The sequence below is a fragment of the Abramis brama genome (genome assembly GCF_963993115.1).
Source record: "Abramis brama genome assembly, chromosome: 24".
NCBI classification, from domain to species: domain Eukaryota; kingdom Metazoa; phylum Chordata; class Actinopteri; order Cypriniformes; family Leuciscidae; genus Abramis; species Abramis brama.
In genome coordinates, this window is record NC_139986.1 from 16,762,147 (window position 1) to 16,784,620 (window position 22,474).

At 37.0% G+C, this 22,474-nt stretch overlaps 1 protein-coding gene across 1 annotated transcript in view; it reads left to right on the top strand.

Moving 5' to 3' along the window:
• Nucleotides 1-22,474, top strand: part of slco5a1 (solute carrier organic anion transporter family member 5A1) — a 44,522-nt gene that overhangs the window by 12,491 nt on the left and 9,557 nt on the right. Inside the window, exons 3-5 of the mRNA XM_084102457.1 lie at nucleotides 12,727-12,859; nucleotides 13,064-13,278; nucleotides 16,368-16,532. Coding sequence (XP_083958583.1) covers nucleotides 12,727-12,859; nucleotides 13,064-13,278; nucleotides 16,368-16,532 — 513 coding nt within the window. The remainder of the gene's footprint in view (nucleotides 1-12,726; nucleotides 12,860-13,063; nucleotides 13,279-16,367; nucleotides 16,533-22,474) is intronic.

Sequence of the window (22,474 nt, forward strand, 5' to 3'; positions counted from 1 at the left end):
CCAATGCGATTATCAGTGGATTATTTGACTTCACGTAAACGTATAGTTAAAGGAATAGTTCACCCCGAAATGAACATTTTTGCAGTGGAAAAAAAGCTTGGCACTGTCATTGATGTCAAAATGTCATTGGTTCTCGCTGAATACAACATTGCCAGTTTTACTACGGGTTGTTTTAATTGATAAGTCAGTTTATATTTGGTTAAATTAGTAGGTAACGTGTCCATTCAAAAGAGTTTTTCTCTTGCTTTGATGTCCTTTGATGTCTTAACTTACTGGAAACTGGTTCCAAGTGCATTTCTTGGCAGCCAATAAAACCAAAGCAGCAAATAACATTAAGGTGGCAATTAGTCTGTGGAACAGGAGGTCAGGTCCATGAGGAGCATATCAGCAGTTTTAGCGCTACCTCAGAATGTAGGAGGGTGATGGGAGTCCCCTGAAAGATTACCTAGTGATATCTCCAGCTGGAGGAGAGCGCATGGGGAATCTGGAGTAGATCACTGTGCTGCTCCCACACACCACTTTACATTGGGAAATCGTTGTCTTAAGATGAAGGCTTTGATCTTTCTTCTTTCAGTAAAAATAGCATACTTTGCTAAATTTCATTGTTGGGATTGTATGGACCACTTTTAATGGTGCTTTTACATTTTAAAGCATGAAATCATGCTGATACTCTCAAATATGGACAGTTTCTGGATCTGTCACTACTTAACTGTGCAGAACAAAAGGAACTAGACATGATTATTTTGTGTTTATTGAAAGCTTTTTTTTTTTTTTTTTCTCCTTCCACGTCCACTTAATGCAGTGAAAATGTTAGTTTGTAAAGTTACAGGTCCGCCATTCCTGTAACAGACCAAAGCATTTTTAATCAAGGCAATTCCTGCCATGGTCTTCTGTTTAGGATAGAGCTTGGAACATCAGCAGTAGTGTTTCAGATTTGTAGTGAATGTTGCTGTCAGCATCGGTCGGAGTTCCACGCGCTTGCATCAGAATCAGCAGAAACCGTTAAGGGAGTCAGCAATGTGCAGCAGAACCCCTGGAGAGACCCACCGGTTCAGCAAATAAAGTGCTCAGTCGCTTGTTGTGAGTGAAATGTTCATGGCTGGGTGCCCTGTCCTGATTATTTTTCTTTGACTTTTTTATGAAGGAATTAAAGAACCCAGAACAATCTTTGAGGTCTCATTTTGATAATGCCCTGTGCAAGTTTATCTAATGCATAACAGACAAGAGCATCAATTATTTCTAATAGCTATTATATAAAAGTGTTCTGTGCTTGCATATTGTGGCTCTAGTTTGACTTATAAATATTACAACCTAATGTCATAACCTATACACAAATTTAATTTATAGCTGAGCAGCAGAAGCGCATTAAGAACATTTGTTGGTGAAATGTTTAATACTCTCTTGATAGCTTGACTCCCTCAAAATTGATTCTGGTGCTGATTGAATATATTAATCAAGCAGCTGATCTAATGTGTGTCATCTCATTTTATACTATTTAAAAAAGTATTCATAAGCGGTTCCATTGGAGAAACAACAAAGTCTGTTTTTCGAACACCTCAACTCATTTGCTCTTAGAAATGTATCATGCTGTTAGTTGAAATCACATTTTTTGAGCATAAGCCAAGTTTGATTTTGGATAACCATAACTTTGACTTACAATTTAAAATAACTTTTTTTAATATTGAAATATATTTAAAAATTTAATTTATTCCTGTGATGACAAAGCTGAATTTTCAGCAGCCACTACTCCAGACATGATCTTTGAGAAATCTGCAGATTTTGTGCCCAAGTAACATTTCTTATTATTAACACATTGAAAACAGTTGTGCTGCTTTATTTTTGTGCTTAGTTTTTCAAAGTTTAAAAGAACAGCATTTATATGAAATGGAAATCTTTTTGTAACATTATAAAGGTCTTTACTGTCACATTTGTCTGATTTAATACATCCTTGCTCAATAAAAGTATTGAACTGTTAAAAAAACTGACCCCAAACCTTTGAACGGTAGTGTAGTTTGACATCAGATGTAGCCAGAGGGACTGACCATATGCATATGTGTACAAGTGGACAGCTTAACCAGCTTGCTTTGAAAAGGTTAGAATATATCTTAACATATCTTCAGGCAGAGCCTGCTGAAGGTGACAGCTTCTAGAATAAGATCTGGTCTTATGAGGAAACCTGTACGGTATTGACACATTACCCAGTTAACACATATCTGGCTGTAGCAAAAAAAAAAAATTAAAGGGGTAGTTCACCCAAAAATGAAAATTCTGTTATCTTGTACTCACCCTCATGTCATTTCAAATCTATGACTTTCTTTCTTTGGCAAAACTTAAAAGAATATATTTTGAAGAATGCTGGGGTCTGAACAACATTGATATTTTCCAAAATGCCTTTCTTTGTTACATAGAAAGGCACCGTTTTTCCTCAAACACCCTCTGAAGTTTTCAAAGGACATGGTAATAATGATTAAAAAAACAACAACACTGACAGTTAAGATTGAGGGCTGTCAATTTGATTATACATCAGCTTATCTGAAAGACATTGTTCACTTAAAAAATAAATTATGTCATTGTTTGCTCACCCTCATGTCATTCCAGACACCTACTGTATGACTCTTTCATTGGCAGAACACAAAAGGAAGTGTTTAGCCGAATTCAAATCACTTCCATTCATTTCACGGAGTGGAAGTGAATGGGGACGGACGCTGTTAAGCTCAACCTTTAACAACAAATGAATCGCCATAAAAGTACTATAAATTTAGTCCATAAAACTACTGCATTGTATTTTGAGTCTCATGAGGTTATATTTTAGATTTGGATGAGAAACAGACAGGTATTTAGAAGTGACAATTCATATTCTTAAATATTTTTGGAAGGATTCAAATGAGTTTTAGTTTTTATATATTGTGGGTGTGTATAGAATCACTCATTTCTCACATCCGAAACTCATAACCTCCCTGTTGACCATTCTGGGAAGTGCGTGTTAGTGCATGTCAAGAGTCAAGGCCCAGAGTCCAAAACAATTACAGCACATGAGCATTGCATCATTGTTTCACTAGTAACATCTCTACTCCCTAAAATGATGTCTTAGAGACCTGGAAGTTGCTCTGTCAGTATGGTTAAGATATTGTTAGTGGGTCAATGTCAATGAAAAGTTGTGAGATTTATCATTGGAGTCCTGCCAGTTGTTTGCTGAATGAAGCACAGAGTTCTTTCTCTCTCTCATTTTTCTCTTTCTGTCTCCTCTGTGTCAGCTACATTGCTCTTTTTGTCTGATGGATCATTGCTGCTCTGTGGCCTTTGAGGCCCCTGTGTCCTCTCTGCACCTCATTAGCCTCAAAGTCACACCTGCCCCAGGGACGCAAATGCCCTCCGAGAGGACTGTGGTTTCCTGCATTCACCGATTTGTGCTTGAGGTACAGCTTAGTGAAGGGAGTTATTGCTACTATGCCTTGTGAAGTTTCTGACCATAATTTTAGGAGTACCTCAAGGCTTTGTAGTCAGACCATTCCTATTCTTGCAGCTTCCTATACAAAAGGTGTTGTCTGTCCACTTATTTTGCTCTCTCGTGCTTCAGTTAATTTATTTCCAACGCCATTTCGTCTGAGGGGGACATTCACACCCCACCCCACAGAAACAACCTGCACCAGGGCACAGGATTCCCATAGCTATGGCCCTGGATGCAAACTACATATAATGACATTTTCTGGCATTAAAGCAAAAATGTATTATTAGTAATTATTTAAATGAATAGATTCAACTTCTGATTGGATGATATACATTTAAAGACATTTGAAGACTTTGTAAGATAGTTGTTGCTTAAAACACAGTATTTTGCATCCAGGGCCATAGCAATGGTAATCCTGGGCCCTGGTGCAGGTTGTTGCTGTGGGGTGGGGTGTGAATGTCCTCCTAGGTCGAAATGGCATTGGAAATCAATTAACTGAAGCACGAGAGAGCAAAATAAGTGGACAGACAACACCTTTTGTATAGGAAGCTGCAAGAATAGGAATTGGCTGACTACAAAGCCTTGAGGTACTCCTAAAATTATGGTCAGAAACTTCACTCTCATGGTTTCTTCTTCACTCTTGCTTGAGCCTCATTGATATACACACTATGTATAGCACATTTGCACGTCTCACAGTTTATAACATCAAAGCACCTGGCCCTAGTTCACACTTTATTCATAGCTCTTTTCCACCAGAATAGTTTGTGTTCTGGAGCCAGGGCCTGTTCTCGGCCAGGTGAACCGGAGCATTTTGCGACCTGGCCGCGTGTTTCCACTGACTTGAGGAACGAACGGTGACGTAATGCCGCTACGTGTTGTTTACCTGACTAAGAATTAGCGCTGATGAAAGCCGACTGTGTTGTTGCCTCGCGTCGCCTGCGTCAGGGTAAAAAATCTGTCCTTGAAAACACAGAAAGAACTACAGGCGACTGTCAACTAGCAAGCGCATTCTGCACCTGCGTGAAAGAAGATAACTGTCCATTTAAGCAGATATTTTTCATTCAAAATGGAAAGCGAAACTAAGACTGCAGGTATACAAACCATGATCAAAGTAGCACTTGCTTACAATTTTGAATATCAGTCATGCTGATCTTGTTCTTTATTGCACTCCATTTATGTTATTATGAAAATATTTGTGTAGTAGAATACTCAGGTAATATGATATAAAATTATAGCAGCATTCTGTCAGTGACATCATGACTTCTTTGCTTGCTTTCATCACTTTTGCTCGTATTCGCGTCCACTGACTCGTTCACTAAGCTGAACAGCCATTCAGAGTTCTCTCTCTCACTGACGGCCCGACACTGATTCTACATGTTGAATCAGCCCAAAAAAAAGGACACCGTCCGACTAGAGCCAACGGTGTGGAATGAAAAAAAACTAAGTCGGCTGGAAAAAAAACAACTAAAAACAGCCTGACGTTGCCCAACGGCCGACCAGCGGCTTGGTGTGTCCTTGGCTTAAATCAAACAGTGTACATCCCGGTGTTTGTGCAAGCAGTGTGGCACTTCTGTTTTGCTGTTCACAGTGCCGGACATGATTCTAGCTTATATCGGCATCTCACATTAACTCCTGGTCTTTTTTGGAGATCTATTGAAACTGAAACCGTTGATTTACTTGCTCTCTCGCATACTGGGTCTCTCTTCTATGTATTTAGATATATGGAGCAATGTAGTGCAATGTTATTGCATTGCTCAACGAGGCTGCCATTCAGTGGACAGTGACAAAATTTCTTCACCCCCCGCTCCCTGGCTCCGTTCGAAACCAGCAAGTTTTTAGGGCTGGAGTCTGAAAACTGATCTTTCTGGCCCGAAATCCCCTTTTCTGCAGTGGAAATGCGTGGAATAGTTCGAGAACGGAACTAAGGCCAGGAACCCGCACCGGAACAGTTTCAGTGGAAAATCAGTGGTGTAGTTCATATTACCCCATATGCTCTCTGAACTTTAATACAGTAAAACCACAGCTGTCCTTCAAAATCCTTATTTAGACACTTTCTCTGGGTAATGAGTGTTGTTGCTATCCTCTCAAAGCCACATCCAGCACTCTGACTGGATTGAACTGGCAGCACAGGCCGGTGAGGGGACAGCTGTGTCAGGCCATTCAGATGGGGCTCTCTGGGAGATATATATAAGGTTAGAACTTGTAAGAAGACACTGCTGCATCAGCAAATTGCCATGACAATGTCATTCCCCATTTCATTGTCTTTTACCCCTGTCTCCTAGCAAGGTTACAAGGTCGAACAACCACAGAGATTCAGTGCTATATACTTACAGTAGCTGGGAATTGTTCCCTGCCACCTCTACATTTAAATTACGCTATATTTTACACATACTGCTGCTTTTCATTGGTTACATCACTTCCTATCGTGACAATAAAAAGGTTGAAAGGCTTTCTCTGAATTCCTCTTCTGAGATATGTTTGGGCTTCACCCCACTGAACACTGTGTGATGAATTGCTGCATATTATGCTGTTGTTGTGCTCAAGCACAATTCTCTCGGGGTACAAGGCTTCATTAGAGCCCAGTGTGAGATTATACAACTCATGCCCATATTTAATCAGCTTCATGCTCATAACAGGACAGAAGTCCTGCAATGAATCCCCCATAGGGCACAATCAGTGACATTGGGGGATGTTGCAATGCTTTATTTCATCATATGCTTTATGCTCCGTTGTTTAAAGGCTGTTAAGGGCCATTAATTATTTCTAGCACTATGGAATTCACCTTGCGCAACCTTTTGCTCCCTTTCGCAGCAACGTCAGTGTGCACATTCTGGCTTTAATTTTTCGGTATGTAATGAAATCAATTTATTAATCTTCCCTAATTATTTTTGCCACTGGGGACACAGCTCATTTAGCATGAAAGGTGCCCGCTTCAGACTTCATCTTCTTCTGTAGAGATAACAAATCCTCAAGGAGTCAGTCGGGGTTGGGAGTGTTTCAGTCAACCTCTGTGAGCAGCAACGTGTCTGATGCCGAAAGTAAAGTGAAAAAACAGCAGTTCCTTGCACCATGTTACTAGCCATATCTACATCCATCAAACATGGGAAAAGAGAACACACACAGCTGCACTTCACTAAAGCGACCAGTGGTGCGTGGTGGAGTTGTTTTAATCTTTTAATCTAACATAAATTAATGTTTCAGTTATATTTGATGTTTAAAAGTCATAGGGACACCTTTAATCTCACACTATTACACTCAAATTATGTAATTTATTATATTATAATGTTATTAATTTTATTTTATTTTGTTTATTTATATATTATGTATATATAATATATAAATAATTATGTAAGTTCAATTAGGATATTTAAGTAGCTTTTATAAAAATAAAATAAAAACATTACTGGTGTGCATCTTGAGACAAAACAATGATGCTGACATATTTTAAGATATGTCAGTGCAAGTTGCTTTCAGTTAAAAAAGCTTAAGCCTTGTCTGTGAAACCGGTGGATAGTGTCCTCTATGACATTTCTGCTGAGAAGGTCTGTTGTGTACGTTTCATTGCAAAGGTTGATTTGAAATTCATGGAGCATGCTTTTGTGACGTCAGTTGTTGACGTTGGTTATGACAGTAGGGTATTGCATAGCCAGCATGTTTTTCTCCTCAGCAAACACCTCCTCTTTCCTTCCCAGGAAGAAGGAGAAAAAGCACATCTATGCTGGTATTCTGCCAGGCAACAGGCAACCTTGAAGTATCTCCAATTAAATGACCCTCCTTCACCCTCCGTTCACGCATAACATTATTAACATGATGAATTGAGCCAAACAAAGCCTTTACACAATTAGGAATGAAATATGTTCAAGCTCAACTGTCACATTTGAGGTGAGCTCTTTCAGTTATGTAGTGGAGACCAGTAATGATGAATAATATATTGAATTCTGGTATGTTGACTACTGAGTGATCAATTGCTGTTGGACTTTTGTTAATGATTATGGATTGGCTCTGTGGGCTCGAAATCTGCTTTTCTGTATGTGTGTCATGATGATTATGAGTTAATGAAATTGTAAATTACTTTTTTTATATTATTATATTAAATTTATATTAATTAGTATAAAGTATCAAGCATATACATTTTTGCCTTCATGTTGGTTTAAAAAATAATCGATTTTTTACATAGATTTAAAAAACGATAACTATTGTTACCTAAAAAAAACAATAGTAAAGTTATTAGAATATTTTGTATATCTTTAATATTTTTATATTTTTTCCTTTTTTTTATTATTATTAAAACACTGCAGATTTATTGATGGTGGTGACCGAACATCGTCCATTTTGATTGTGATGACAAAAAAAAGAGTGAGTCAGTTGTTTACTTGGTAATTAGACCATCCAGTTTTAGTAATGTGTGGCACTTCCTCCTCTCATGTGAATTATTTTATTTATTTATTTTTTGAGCAATTTTTTATTTAGGATAAATATACAAACCTGGTTATTGTTTATTTTAAACACGTTCAGTTTACTAGTACTATTACAGAAATGTTTGCTGTTTCTCACCCGTTTATGTATGACTGACAAATATGCATCACATTAAGTTTATTAGTTTATGTTAAAAAACTATGTAATCCAATTGAATGGAAACCTTATATGCAATTCAAATACATAAATCTTAAATTTAGGCCTAAATATTTTTGGAGTGTGCTGTTAAGGATAGGGTTAGGACTGTATTTCTATGTTCCAGGGGGTAAAAAAGTATATTTTTTCATGAGATTGCAACTATATCTAACAATGTGACTTTATATCTCTCAGTATTTCATGTAAATGTGACTTTTTATCTCACAATGCGACTTTATTTCTTACTTGAACCTCATCTCGCAATTTCCTGTTACCTGTATATATATATTTCTTTTTACACTGAGGCTAAAACTGGCTTTCAAGCATTCAGGACATCAAACAAAGTCTATTTCTGTGATGTTTGCTATGCCAAAAAATTCAAAACTGGCTCACCTCAAACGCTCTCGACACCTACTGATAAACTGAAATGCTGGGTATGTTTTTACGCAATAGAAATGCACCACATATTTGCGTCTCTATATCAAGGCTATATCTGGCATTTCATGACCACATTTCACCCCACAAAAATGTTATTGGACTGATTTAGTCGGTATGTTTATCCAGGGACATTAGCTCTGTTTCCTGTCTCTTCTGTTCAGTAAGGAGATAAAATTACACATAATTTGTAGTTTCTCAATTACCTGACTTTGAAATCAAGATAATAACTTTATTAAGTGAGAGACTTACTAGTCTTTACCAATATTCATTATGTGCTCAGTGTGAGCACTTGTTATTGTTAAAGTGGATTAGTATTGAAGCTTTAATGTAATGACATGCCACTCTGATTTCAGATGCTTTACACAGACTTCCCATCTCCCATTTCCATCTGCTTATGCAGTGTAGTAGGAGGCCTGCTACCACAGAAGCACTAATAAAATGGCTTGGACTGTTGATGAATTCATGATGAATTAATTGATGACTTTAATGCTTCAGACAAAGGCAGTTTATTACTTTATATCGGACTGTCTGGTGAAGGCTGTGCATGTTTGTTAGATGTTGGATGGCTGTTTGGTTCTGTCTGCTGGGCATTTCTGCTTTGGGCTGATAAGAACATTTTATCAGCAGCTTTTGTGTTTTTTAGGAATAATTTCTCTCCCCTGCCATAGTCTCCAGGGGTATTTTAAAGGAACCTGTTATTTAATTAGGCTGTAGATAAGGCTGATTGAATGTTTAAGAAGTCAAAACTAAACGAGACCTTGGTGTTCCAGAGTTTGCAAAGAAAGCCACCCATGTGAATAGATGAATAGCATTATGGGAAAAGCCTGTGGCATTATTTTCTTGGCTCACACTTTATAGTCCACAAGAAAATTATGGGTGATATGTTTCAGACTCTATGCCATTTTATTTTTCAGCTGTGCACACTAAAGTGTATAAGTGACTTCACACTGACACAGCTTTCTTTTTAAACTGATTTATTGTGGATTTGTTGAAGGCAAAGGCCAGGATGAAAGTGTGTGTGATTGAGATCAATCATGGGTGCTTCTCAAATGGAAGGCTGCGTCCTAGTGAGGCTGTGTCCTTCCTAGTCCAGTCCTTCGGAGGCTTGTAGGCTAGAGTCCTCCTCAAAATTAAAAGCTAGAATCAGACGGTTTAGTAAGTGGTTACGTTAAAAATGTTTCTGCCCCCGCGTTTAAGATGCGAAAATACTAATTTGAAAAATACTTTTTTATTAAAGCAGTACAGGTAATGACAACCATCTGTGGTCTCCCAGTGGTTTACATTTCGCATTATGCGATTAATTTACAACAAAACAAAAGAACATATAATTCCTTTGTGGCAAGCAGGGCGGGGCCGAGAGCTGTGGGAACGGAACGAGGCCGTTGGTGTGAGTGTTAATGAGCCGGTCTCTAGTCCCACGGAGGAGCTCCAGAAGGATAAAAGCAGTGATGACAGTGGAAGATGAGAGAGGACCAGGCCTAGACTTTGTGGTGTTGTGTTGTTTTGTTTTAGTTTATGCGGTAGTCGTCGTGAGGGGCTTCTGCTTTACTTTAGTTTTGTAGTTTGTTTATTTTGTGATTAAATTTACTTTTACTGTGATTTAAGGTTCCTGCCTCCTCCTTCCCTGAGCCTTTAACATTGTTACAGCCTTCATCTTCAAAATCATTTTTTTGTCTTGCAATACATAGTGAAACTGAATGAGCTCAGTGCCGATTCAGTTTCCGATCTTTTTTTTTTTTTTGTGAATTAGAATGTGTGCAAATCCTGAATCCTGGACACAAAGGATACACTTGATGCATCCTTTAAAATAGGCTGAATGAAGTATATGAAACGAAGGTTGCCTTCAAAGGATCCTTCAAACTGAGACGTCCTTTGACTGAGCTTCATGACGTGGCAGCTGAGATATGTGGCCTTACTAGTCTAGGACGCAACTTTCCGATTGAGAAGCACCCCACTTAACCAGTGTACCATATCTTGACAGAATTCAGCCGTTAGTTCTTCTGAAGTGCACATTGTTTTATGTATATATGCATTTTTTGCGATTTAATGCTTAAGTTTGAAAGGTTTGTGGCATTAAATGTTCTTTACTTTAAATATTCCAATTATTAGACAGTCAACTGTTAAACAGAGACAAATGAAGTCACCTAATGATGAAAATTAGAGCTGCTGGGCATCTACACTAAGGCACTGTTCTCAGCACTGTCAAAATAAGTCTTGCTTCTGACACTAATCAGTCACCAAACAGAAAAACTTGTTGGCCAATCATTTAAAAATATCACAATTAGAAAATTCTGAATATTGGCCATGACATCTCTTGATAAGTGCTGTCCCATTAAGAGTAAATGCTTGAGTGAATTGCTGTATCGTCATGTTGTTATGCCTTAAATTTACTTTACCTCTATTTATTTATTTTGTGGGTGTTTTTAGTGCATTTAGAATATCAACCGTTAATTGGATACCAACCATCAAGTTAAAATAATTCACATCATTATTGGTCAGAATTTTATTATCAGCTCATCCAAAAGAAAAGAAACAATTAAATTGTTCTCATTTGTAAGTCGCTTTGGATAGAAGCGTCTGCTAAATGAGTAAATGTAAATGTAAGTTGCCAAACACACCCATTTTATTCTGTCAAGAATCAACTCAATTGTATTGGTGGTGTCTGAACCAGGAGGAACCAAGCAGATTATATCAAACAGACAAAAGTCAGCCTGTCTCATATCGCAGTGTGATCATCACCCATTGCTAAATATGGTTCAGAGTGTGAAATATCTGTGCCCGCATGTCATGCCTCTCTGCCCAGTGTGACTGTGTGTGTGCATATTAGATTTGGCTCATTCTCTCTGCTCTGGCTTTAGAGGTCTCACGTAAGGACAGGAGACAAGAGTCTAAGCCAGTGTAGTCCTGTTTACATCAAATAGAACGTGACTTATCTGTCTCCCTCAACATGTTTGTACTTGTGTTATATAACCTGGCAGGCCTTTGGCCAAACCTTCTCCTATATTGAGTCAGATTAGAGATTAGGCCTAGTCGTGCACCTGTCTCAGTTCTGTGTGAACTTCTGGCTGGATCAGAACCAGCTTGGCAGCCGCATTGGCCATGTGGAAGTGGAGAGAGTCCACTGCTGCTTTCTGTGAACAGGCGTAAACAGATGACTGTAGGGATAATGCTCTCCCCACAGTACACACATCCCTCCAGCCTCGAAAGCAACAACATAAAGCAATCGAGCCTTGCATGCATCTGTCGAGGATTAGGAAACGCTACCGAAGTCCTTTTTTAAAGAAAGTCAGTGCTCTCGGCAGTCAATGGACTATTTCCAGTCATGCAGTTATAGCTTCAGTTTACTTTAATGGATGATGGCAGAAATCTCCAAAACTGCTTGCTTATCTTGTTGCAGTGTCAAATAAAATTGGCTTACATTGGTCACACTTCTTTTTTTTTTTCTTTTTTTTACCTAAGAAAAATGGCTCATAAGAGTCATTTGTTGGGAGTCAGTCATATTACATTGGTTGTGCTGTGTGTGTTTGATTCACTAAAAAGCACATGCTTATAAGAGTTATTTGTTGGGAGGTCACCCTGTATGTTTTTGATTTTAATAAGTAGATCCAGCTCCGAAGAGTCATTCATTCGAAAATCGAACTACACTGATCATGCTGTTTGTTGTTGATTCACCAAAAAAATTATTGGAATTGGTTAATTACACTGGTGGCACTTTTATGCGGCACGCATGTGTCTTTTAATTTCTAAAAATAACTCGTAAGAGTCATAAGAACTAATAATAGTTATTTGTTCTGGAATCAGACTGCACAGGTCATGCAGTTTCTTTTTGATTCTCTAAAAAGAATCGCTTGGAAGAGTCATTTGTCTAGAAGCAGACTACACTGGTCGCACTGCATGTTTTTGATTCACTAAAAAGACCGGCTTCATACGTTTTTCTCTTATTTGTTTTTCAGCAGGTCTTCTCCGTATACTGGTGTATAAACAGAGCTGTGTATCAGTTAGAAAACTGCTACTATACATGATGCTCCTCAACTGAGTGGAAGCATGACGCACTATTAATGATTAGCCCGTCGTCTCAGTGTGGCTGACTCATTCGCCCAATGAGTCAAGAGTCGGACTAAAAGTGGAGAGAACATTACCTGCCTTAATCAGACATGCTTTGATATTTAAAAAAAAAGTTATTATGTGGATGTTGTTTTGTAACGTGTTTTTTTTTTGGTGTCTTTTAGCTATTATGTATGTGATGGGTGCTCTGGGACCAGCTGCGGGGTACCTCCTGGGAGGCGTTCTGATTGGCTTCTACGTGGATCCCAAAACAATTGCCAACATTGATCAAAGTGATCCACGCTTTGTTGGCAACTGGTAAGATCTGTTCTGCATTTAGGTGTGTGTAGCTTCATTCCAACCTATGAAAGAATAACAAATAAAAAATGTATCACTTTTTGAGCACATTTTGCCAAAAAATAACGCTAGAATTTCTCATTATAGTTCATTTATTTAGATTTTTGGTCACACTTTATATAAGCCGTCTATAATTACTATGTACTGTTTAATGTAATTTCTTAGGTGGAGTGGTTTCCTGCTATGTGCTTTTGCGATGCTGTTGGTCATCTTCCCCATGTTCACTTTCCCCAAAAAACTGCCCCCTCGTCACAAGAAGAAGAAGAAGAAAATGCACGGGTCGGACAGCACCTCGAATGATGACGATGTCCTGAAAGAGAAATCCAACAGCAAAGGCCAGACCGTGGCGTCCTCCATGGGCTTTGGGAAGGACATCAAAGGTGTGTGTCTGATAAAGGTCATGTGATGATGCACACTACAGGAAGCGTGCATCTACATATTACAGTGTCACCTTGAAAATGTGGCTATTTTTGTCCCTCTAGCTCTCAACACATTCTAAGAAACATCAGATTAGCAGAGATTAGCGCTTCAGTCATCATATTGAGAAGCCTTTGGCCAATGTAAATCTGCTTCTCTGCAGATTAGTTATTTTATTTAGCGTAATTGTGTTATATAAAGTAGTGACTTGATGCTTTTGTCCAAAGCATTACGGTGCAGATATAATAAAGACAGGATTTGAACCTGCAGTCTTTCAGTTATAAGCCCAGATCTTTAACCATTAGGCTCCACCTCTCTCTCATTTAATTATACCACGCTGCTGACCACTAGTGTCAGGAGATTTTCAAATGGGGCTGCTGATATGAACAAGAAGATTGATGATCAAGCTCAAAAAGTTATAACTAAAGACTGCGCAAGCTTGCAGAAGTTGCCTTTCATTATTCATCTGGGAAAAGCATTAATGACAATTCTGCCACCCTCATCACTAATATGGTCCTTTTCATTACCAAACCGCAGCTGCTGAGGAAAATTTTTTGCTGAAACTTTATCTAATAGACAATAAATAACCTGCTTCTGCCTTACAATGATAAATAAAGTGGGTAACTAAATGAGATTAATGTATAAAATACGAATTAAAGTCACGTTGTGAATATAAAGCAATTTAAGAGAAATAAAGTCGGAATTGTAAGATTTAAAGCAGCATTATGTAAGATATAATGTGCTTTTTTTTGCCTTTCACTTTTATGCACTGGTGTGTGTGTGTGTGTGTGTGTATATATTTATATATATATATATATATATATATATATATATATATATATATATATATATATATATATATATATATATATATATATATATATATATATGCAGTACACCATGAATTTTCATTGATTCAAGCAACTGTAGTAGCACAATATTTATAATATTACATAAGATTTTTTTTTTTTATTATTATTATTTTTGTATATTCATCAAAGAATCCTAATAAAAAAAGGTATCACAGTTTCCACAAAAATATTGACCTTTTTTAACAATAATAAATGTTTCTTGAGCACCCAGTCAGCATATTAGAATGATTTCTGAAGGATCATGTGACATTGAAGACTGGAGTAATGATGCTGAAAATTCAGCTTTGCCATCACAGGAATAAATTACATTTTAAAATAAATTCAAATAGAAAATAATTTTAATTGTAAGAAAAAAATTGTATCAAGTAAATGCAGTCTTGGTGAACATAAGACACTTCTTTCAAAAGCATTAAAAAAAAATCTTACTGACCCCAAAATTTGAACAGTAGTGTATATTGAGTGATATAAATCTCATTTCTGTTCTCGTCACACTGTGTCTAAACTATAACCAGATTAATGGCAACTTTTATCCTGCCTTGAAACAAGGCAGTGACTACAATCAAGACAAGCCCTGTTCTATAAACCCACTGTAACCCACTTCCATTCCCTCCTGGCCTGCATGTGTTTGCACAAGTAGGCTTTCAACATAACTGGAATGCTTACAGTAGGATAGCGTAGTTTCTGGGACTTTGATGTAGAGACAGACAGACAAGCTGTTTTGTTCATTAATAGGTTTAAGCATTTAATATGGTTGCTTTGTACCAACTCCTGTGTCTCTCCTGTCAGTCCCATAGATGCTTTGAGGGGTTAAGAGTTCAACATTCGGAAGCAAATTAAAGTTTGATTATAGTCGGTTACCATGGAAACAATGCTACAGCGATAACTTGCTAATTAAAAGAATTGGCTTTGTTGGACATGATGAAGCATTAGCTAAAACCTATGGGATTTAAACGGATTGAATTTAGAAGAGCTGTGGAGACACCATGTTTAGGTTTAGCTGTCTTTACTCTGTTAGGACAGTAATTATCTGTTAGTATGGATTACGACTGCTTTGAGAGCTGGTAGAAGAAAGCATGTTGCGTCGTGACTAAAAGCAGTTCATGAAGACTATAGAAATTAGCACATTTTTAGTGGTCAACCGATAAGCTTAAGGGTTTTTTATATATGTATCACCTTGCTCTCTGCTATTTTTTTATTTTATTTTATTGATAACCAATTTTATAGATACCAATATATTGTGAATCAGTCTATATTAGTTTTTTTATGAGTATCTTTCATATGATAAATTATGTTTTGGTGCCTAAATTCACTTGTTAACTGTTTTTAGTCTTTAGTGTTTTATTTTAAATGTTTTAATATAAATATTAAAAAAAATATATATTTAAAATATATTATTAGTCAAGTCAAGTTTATTTATACAGCGCTTTTCACAATACAGATTGTATCAAAGCAGCTTCACAGTATTAGTAATAGTGGCCATTTAACGGTTATCAACCATAACATGAAAATAATTTTCATCTTATTGATATTGGCCTGAATTATAATAACGATGCAGAGATAGTTTACACAAAAACTGTCAATTACTCACCCTCATGTCGCTTCAAAAAGTTAATAAAGAGATCATAAAATTAATCTATATGAATCCAGTCAATCGTTTTAGATGATGAACAGATTGAATTTAGGTTTTTTACACTTATAAAAAAATATAAAAATCAGTGAACATAAACAGAAGCTCAACCATCCTTGATGTGCGAGAACAAACCTCATTGGTTCTTGCAGAAGCTCAAACATGCTGCGTAACACGAGAATGAACCTCATTGGTTCCCGTACGTCTATTTACCATATCTGGTGTGTCCTTTGATGAATGTTTATATGTGAATTAAAGCCTGTTCATCATATAAAGCGATCGTGTCTATTCAGAAAAGTCTCTTTATGAAATTTTTGAAGCGTCAAAATGGTAGTTGCGTAGACTGTCAATGGAGGGACAGAAATCTCTCAGATTACATTAAAATATCTTCATTTGTGTCTCGAAGATGAACAATTGTCTTAAGGTTTTGGGGTGAGTAATTGACATTTTTGGGTGAACTAATCCTTTAATGTAATCTATAGCCAGGGTATGTGAGCCAGTGTATTTATAGTTGCTGATGCTGTTTTTGTTTTTTGGTTATTTCATTGAACAGAGCTCCCCAAGGCTGCCATAAGGATCCTCAGCAACATGACGTTTCTATTTGTGAGTCTGTCCTACACGGCTGAGAGCGCTATTGTCACTGCCTTCATCACCTTCATCCCCAAGTTCATCGAGTCGCAGTTTGGAATCCCTGCCTCCAATGCCAGCATATACACAGGTACACGATTATCCCGTTTTCAGGGTATAAGTAATTAAATCTCTCATTCTATATTCCCTTTTTTTTCTCCCTAACACTTTTACGTATAGTTTCCTTTCTTGTCATATCACACATTTCACATGATTCACACTCTGTTCATCACATTAAAGAACATGTGTTAAAAATAACGCGTGAAAACGTGTTTTTTTTTTCACTGCTGTTCCCACTTATTTTATAGAGGCATATTTGATTGCTGCTATATAAAGCTGTACTACCTTCTTTGAGCGTTTATCACTGGGTTTCAAGATGCCCTTTCTCTCTATTTTATGTTCTTGCTCATCTAAATAAGCCCTCAAAAACATCTTGCCCTCCATCTCAGACTCAAGATCATTATTAAGCCATGCATATGTCCAAATATCTCAGCACAGATGCTCTCTCATAAGGTAACTGGAGACTGGCCAGTGGCCATCCACTTCTGTCAGCACGGGTCACTGCTACTTTGTTCCAGTTTATTTACTACATAAATACTAATGTATATTCCTATAGTATTATATACTAAAGTATCAAAGTATCAAAAAAAAAAAAAAAAAAAAAAAAAAATGAAATTGAAAAATAATCTCTGTTCGTACAGTAGTGGGTAAAAGTGAAGCCCGGAGGGAACTGGTTTGGGTATTTGTTTTTAATGACCTTACATGTTTGATTAAACCATCGAAATATTACAATATTTTAAATGTTTTCATATTTTAAATATGAGAACAACAAAACATTACACTTGGTTAAGGTATTTATCTGACAAAATTCTTGGCAAAAAAAGGCAAACTTCAGCTACAGGTTTAATTTTACTATGAAAAAAATGCATAGAAAAACAAAAATCTATCAGGAAAAAGCATACACTGATTACAACATAATCAGTTACTAATATTTTGTTGGTTCTCTTCTGTTTTTGCATGTGTTCATAATTTCTTTGTATGACAGCCTGGGTTAAAATTACAGATTTCATTTCGTTATTACAAATAAAACAACTGACTCCAAGCACAACTACCCAATATGCTTTCAAAAGCTTTAATAAATTTGCAATAATTTGAACAAAGGGTGAAGATGTCAATTTTCCTAGGCCAGACATCAATTTTGGCTTCTACTGTACATGTAATTTATAAGGCTCTGTAGCAGAAATAAATGCGAACTCAACACCACAATGCTAGATGTTCTTGTCGTGTTTTAAAAAATTTGTACTTTTGAGAATAAGCAGCTCACAGCAGCGTGTTGTGTGTGTGTGTGTGTATTGGCAGTAGCAAGTCCCATACTTGCTTTGCAGCAACAATTAACAACAACAGCATAGCAGATCTATTCCACTAAGACCAAACATATCAACATTGTCAGACAAACACTCTGAGAGTTGTCATGACAGAATTTATTATTAGTTAAGCTTTTGTTCATATATGAATAATAATAATGATGGCTTTGTTCAAATATGAGCAATAATAATAATGATCCTTGCCTTAGGAACCCTATTAACATCTCCGTGAGTGTCTGTATATAAACTAGCAGAATTCTGATTCTGAGTCATTATTGTGGCCCCAAGCTTGTTGCCAGGATACAGGGAGAGAAACGAATTAATGGTATGCTCGCTATGTTGACTCTTAACTATGCTTGTGTGTTCTTAGATTATAACAGGAAAACAACTTGTTGGCTAACCTCTGATAAACTGGGTAGAAATGTATGACATCCCAACAGTCCCTCATGGATAAGGAAGAAAGTAAAACATGTTCTCTGATTTAAACCCGTGCTATAGTAACAGCAGATTGATATGCCTGCTGAAGTCAGAGCTTTCACAAAGGCCTGGATGTTTTACACATCAATAGATGCAAGCAGTTTGTCGTTTTATGCTGTTTCCTCAGTTATGGCTGCCAAGATTCCCGTCACCCTAAAAGACTGCAGCTGCAGAAACTAGAGACGGACAGAAGACAGATGGTGTACTATAAAACTGAGGCCAGGGAGCATCAGAACTACATTTACTCTCCATCTTTCCTACAAATTAATTACAGGAATTTAAGGTGCTATAAATCAAAGAATGATTCAACTGTTCCTAGATCTCCTATAATCCTATGATTAACATTTATTTAATTGGCCATAAAGGTGCAAACACATTAGTGGAATTGCAGTTAAATTTCACTAGCAAAAAATGTCCACTGTTTATTGTCAATAGCACAGATATATGTGTGAAGCATTGGTCACACAGAATTCACTTTCAAATCAAGCAGTTTTCTGTTGGTCAACTTGGCAAATTTACGCGACCAACTTGAAAATGAGCCTGTGTTTTCACAATCACTTAAAACTCCTTCAATATCAAACAGTGTAGTGTTCATTTCGTCTATTTTTTAATGTAGTCCTTTTCATTTTTAGCATATTTAGTCAACCTTCTCCTGGTTTTGTTTAGTCAAGTTTTAGTCGACTAAATTTCAGGGAATTTTAGTCTAGTTTTAGGGGCTGTTTGCACAACACCTTTTCAACTAAAAAAATGTATGCGTTTGGCCATTTATTTACATGACAACAGCGTTTTGAGGGCCTGAAAACGCAAAACGATACCTTTGTTATCGTTATCGTCTCCATTTAAACTACAAAAACGTGAATTTGTGAAAACGGTGACGTCATGCGCATTTTGGCGAGTAGTGTTTATTTTCAAAGTGGCATCGCCATCTACTGGCCTTGCATGCATAATACAGCGTTTTTAGTCGATTTTGCGGATAAGTGTGAACGGGAATCTTTTTGACAACTTTGTCGTCTGTACGGAAAACTTTTCTGTTTTTAGTACATCGCTGATGTGCAAACATACCCTTAGTCAGTGAAAACTGTTAAATTGATGATCATAAATTTATTTTGCTCAAAATTATAATTGCAGTGATTTTTATTTGAGAATATATCTGAATTTTTGCACTTTCACTTATAAACACAAATTAAGAAAATGTCATCTCTTTCGCATGGTTTATTTTACCTCATCTAGTGTACTGATTTATTATAGGCTGTTTATCATATAAGTTAACGCATTCTCTACATCATGAAAGCTGGTAAAACAATCTGAATTGGTGAAATTCCCAATAGTAATTCCAATAATTCCAAATTACAATAATGTTTTTCTATTAAAACAACAGCAAAAAAGACTATATTGCCACACAGAGGTTATGTAAGTGCATTTATTCAGCAACCACAATCGCAAACAATATAGTTAAGATCCATTTCTGGATTTATTACAGTTCATCACAGAAGGTTTGGTTGCAAATTTAGTCACAGCAGACAGCACAAGCGGCTTGTGAAGGAATACAGACTTGACTGTATTACACTTTCATTTGAGCAAATTATTTCAATGGAGATCACTAAACTGTAGCTTACTTGTTTATCGGTGTCTCAGATCATCGACGCATCTTCCATGGTTTAGAGAGAGTAAAACACCAGGCAGAAAAATGGATCCTTTTTTAAGAGAAAAGTTCTGATTAGGGGATTTAAACTCTTGACATCTGGCAACCCCAAGCATGAAAGCTTGTAGAGGCTTGTTTAAAACAGTCTGGAATATTTTGTCTCCTATTTTTCAACAGTTTTTGTTTTATTAAAGTATATTTTAGTCGCTTTTTTTTTGTCAACGATATTGCATGTTGAAATAGTCACCATGATCATTTAATGACATTGGTGTCGCCTTGTCATCGTTTTGTCGTTAGATATTGAAAAAGGTTGTCAACTAACTTTTTTTGTTAAAGTATTCGTTATTGAAATTAACACTAAAACAGTGGCTTGATGTTAAAAAAAAAAAAAAAAAAAATTCATTCTCTTGCATCTCACTGTGGTTCTGTCCAAAATCGCCCCCTATACCCTCATTCACTATTCCTTCCTCCACTAATATAGTTCACTTGAGGGAGTGAATAAAAATGAGTGAGTGACTTTGGAAACTGAGTGTTCCGGAAAGGCTGCTGCTTTTGCATAGTTTGTGCTTGCTGTTTAATAATCATTTGAAACTTAACTACTGGAAGCTCCATTAGTAATGAAATTATTTTTCTCCAACTCTGTCATGAAATATACTTTATTGTCCCTGATAGGGAAATTTGTAATGGACAAAGCCAGCATTTTGCCAAAACCTGATACATTAAAAAATGACACAAAATATTCATACACATAAAAATAAATAGACTTCACTAATTCATGTTCAACAGTCTAATTGATACCGGTACAAAAGAGTTTTTGAACCTATTCCGTTTATAACGGAGAGTTCTGTACCTTCTTCCAGACGGTAAGAGTTCATAAAAGCGGTAGAGTACATGAGATGGGTCGCTTAAAATCCTTTAATGTGCATTGCTCATACAGAGTCTAAATACTAGGATAGTCTTTCAGTCCAATCATTTTCATCGAAGATTTAACAATGTATAGTATCTTTGATTGTCATGTAAAACTCTGTATAAACATTGATTAAACAATTTAATGATCAATTGAAAAGTAATTTATTATGTAGCCACATTAGACCAGCTGTTTAGAAAATGGATGGATGTATGATTCAGCTGCAAACTTCATCTTCTGGTCACATGTAGGAATTAATTCGGCATGTGACTCTTATAGTGCATTATGGTATTTTCTAGCCGTTGAGCATATATTGTTTGTACACTCGTTATTGCGGTGCATTGTGGGATTGAATGAGTGCACTCGATCCACTATGGTTTCGGACACCACTACAAATGGCTGTCCCCTCAAATAGTGCCCTATTTAAGAGTATGGGGGTGATATCAGACAGCCTGTGCAAGTCCACATGACCTCAGACGGCACTAATGAGAGCGATGTGTGAGAGAGAGTGTGTGTGTGTGTGCGTGCAAGAGGGATCTGTCAGTAGGCTGTGGTCATTAACACCCTGCTTTGCTCCAGCTTGTGGCCTACAGGAATTGTTGTGCATGTCCCACGCTCCCCTCCTCCTCAACATACACACGCAGCTCTATGCCAGCTGTGCACGCAGTCTCCCAGGACATCCTCTCAAACTCTCCCTGCTCGAGGGTTTGTGTGAATAGTGCTTGTTTCTTCTTCTCTCATGATAGGGAGGTGTTCCTGACGCACTCCTGGCTAAATATAGCCCAAAGGAACGTTGTATTGGCTTCACACAGCCGTGGTTGTCTCGTGAATGGGTGTTTTTACCACCTTGTCAGGTTGGAAGGGTATGTGTGTTTATCCATGTGTGGGTGTACGAACATGTCGGAGTGTAATGAAGTTAGGTCTAATCAGCTTGAAGCTGAGTGGCATGGGTTTTCATGCTTGTTTATGCTGGTTACTTCCTGATGAAGTTGGCTGATCAAGTAAAGCCCCGCTGGTTTAGCTTTGAGGTCAAAGTTTATCAGGTTAGCACCATCCAGTTAGCACCTGATGTCGCATCTACACCATCTGGGAAATGTATTCATTGAAAACCTTTCAAAAGTAGCTGTGCATTCTGACCGTTTTTATATAAATACCATTATATACCATTTTAGATTTTTACCAGTGCAGTGTTTTATCTGTTATCACTATGCTAAGATAGTAGGTTAAAGTCACCGTGAAATCAAATTTGACAATTCTTTTTTTTATTTTATGGAATGGAATATTGCAGCATTTGTTATAAATGATTTATCTGTGCACATCATTGTTAATAAATGTGCCCTCGCAATCTTTAATCAAACTAACTTCCCCTCCTCATGCAGTGACATCTATTTTATTTTGTGTTTACTGGAGCGAGGGCTGGTCAACCTGTCACTCACATCAGATCGACCAATGATCACCACAATGATCCAACGATCCAATCAATGCACGATGGATAAAATCAAGTCCCGTCCTATATTGTTTTGTTGTTTGAGAACCCGTTTCACTCTGATATGTCACAATAGGGAAGGAAAAACTATCGCAACTTCCGTTTCACGCCGACTTTAAACCGTTAGCTAAGGAATATATAAATAGCTAATATTTAA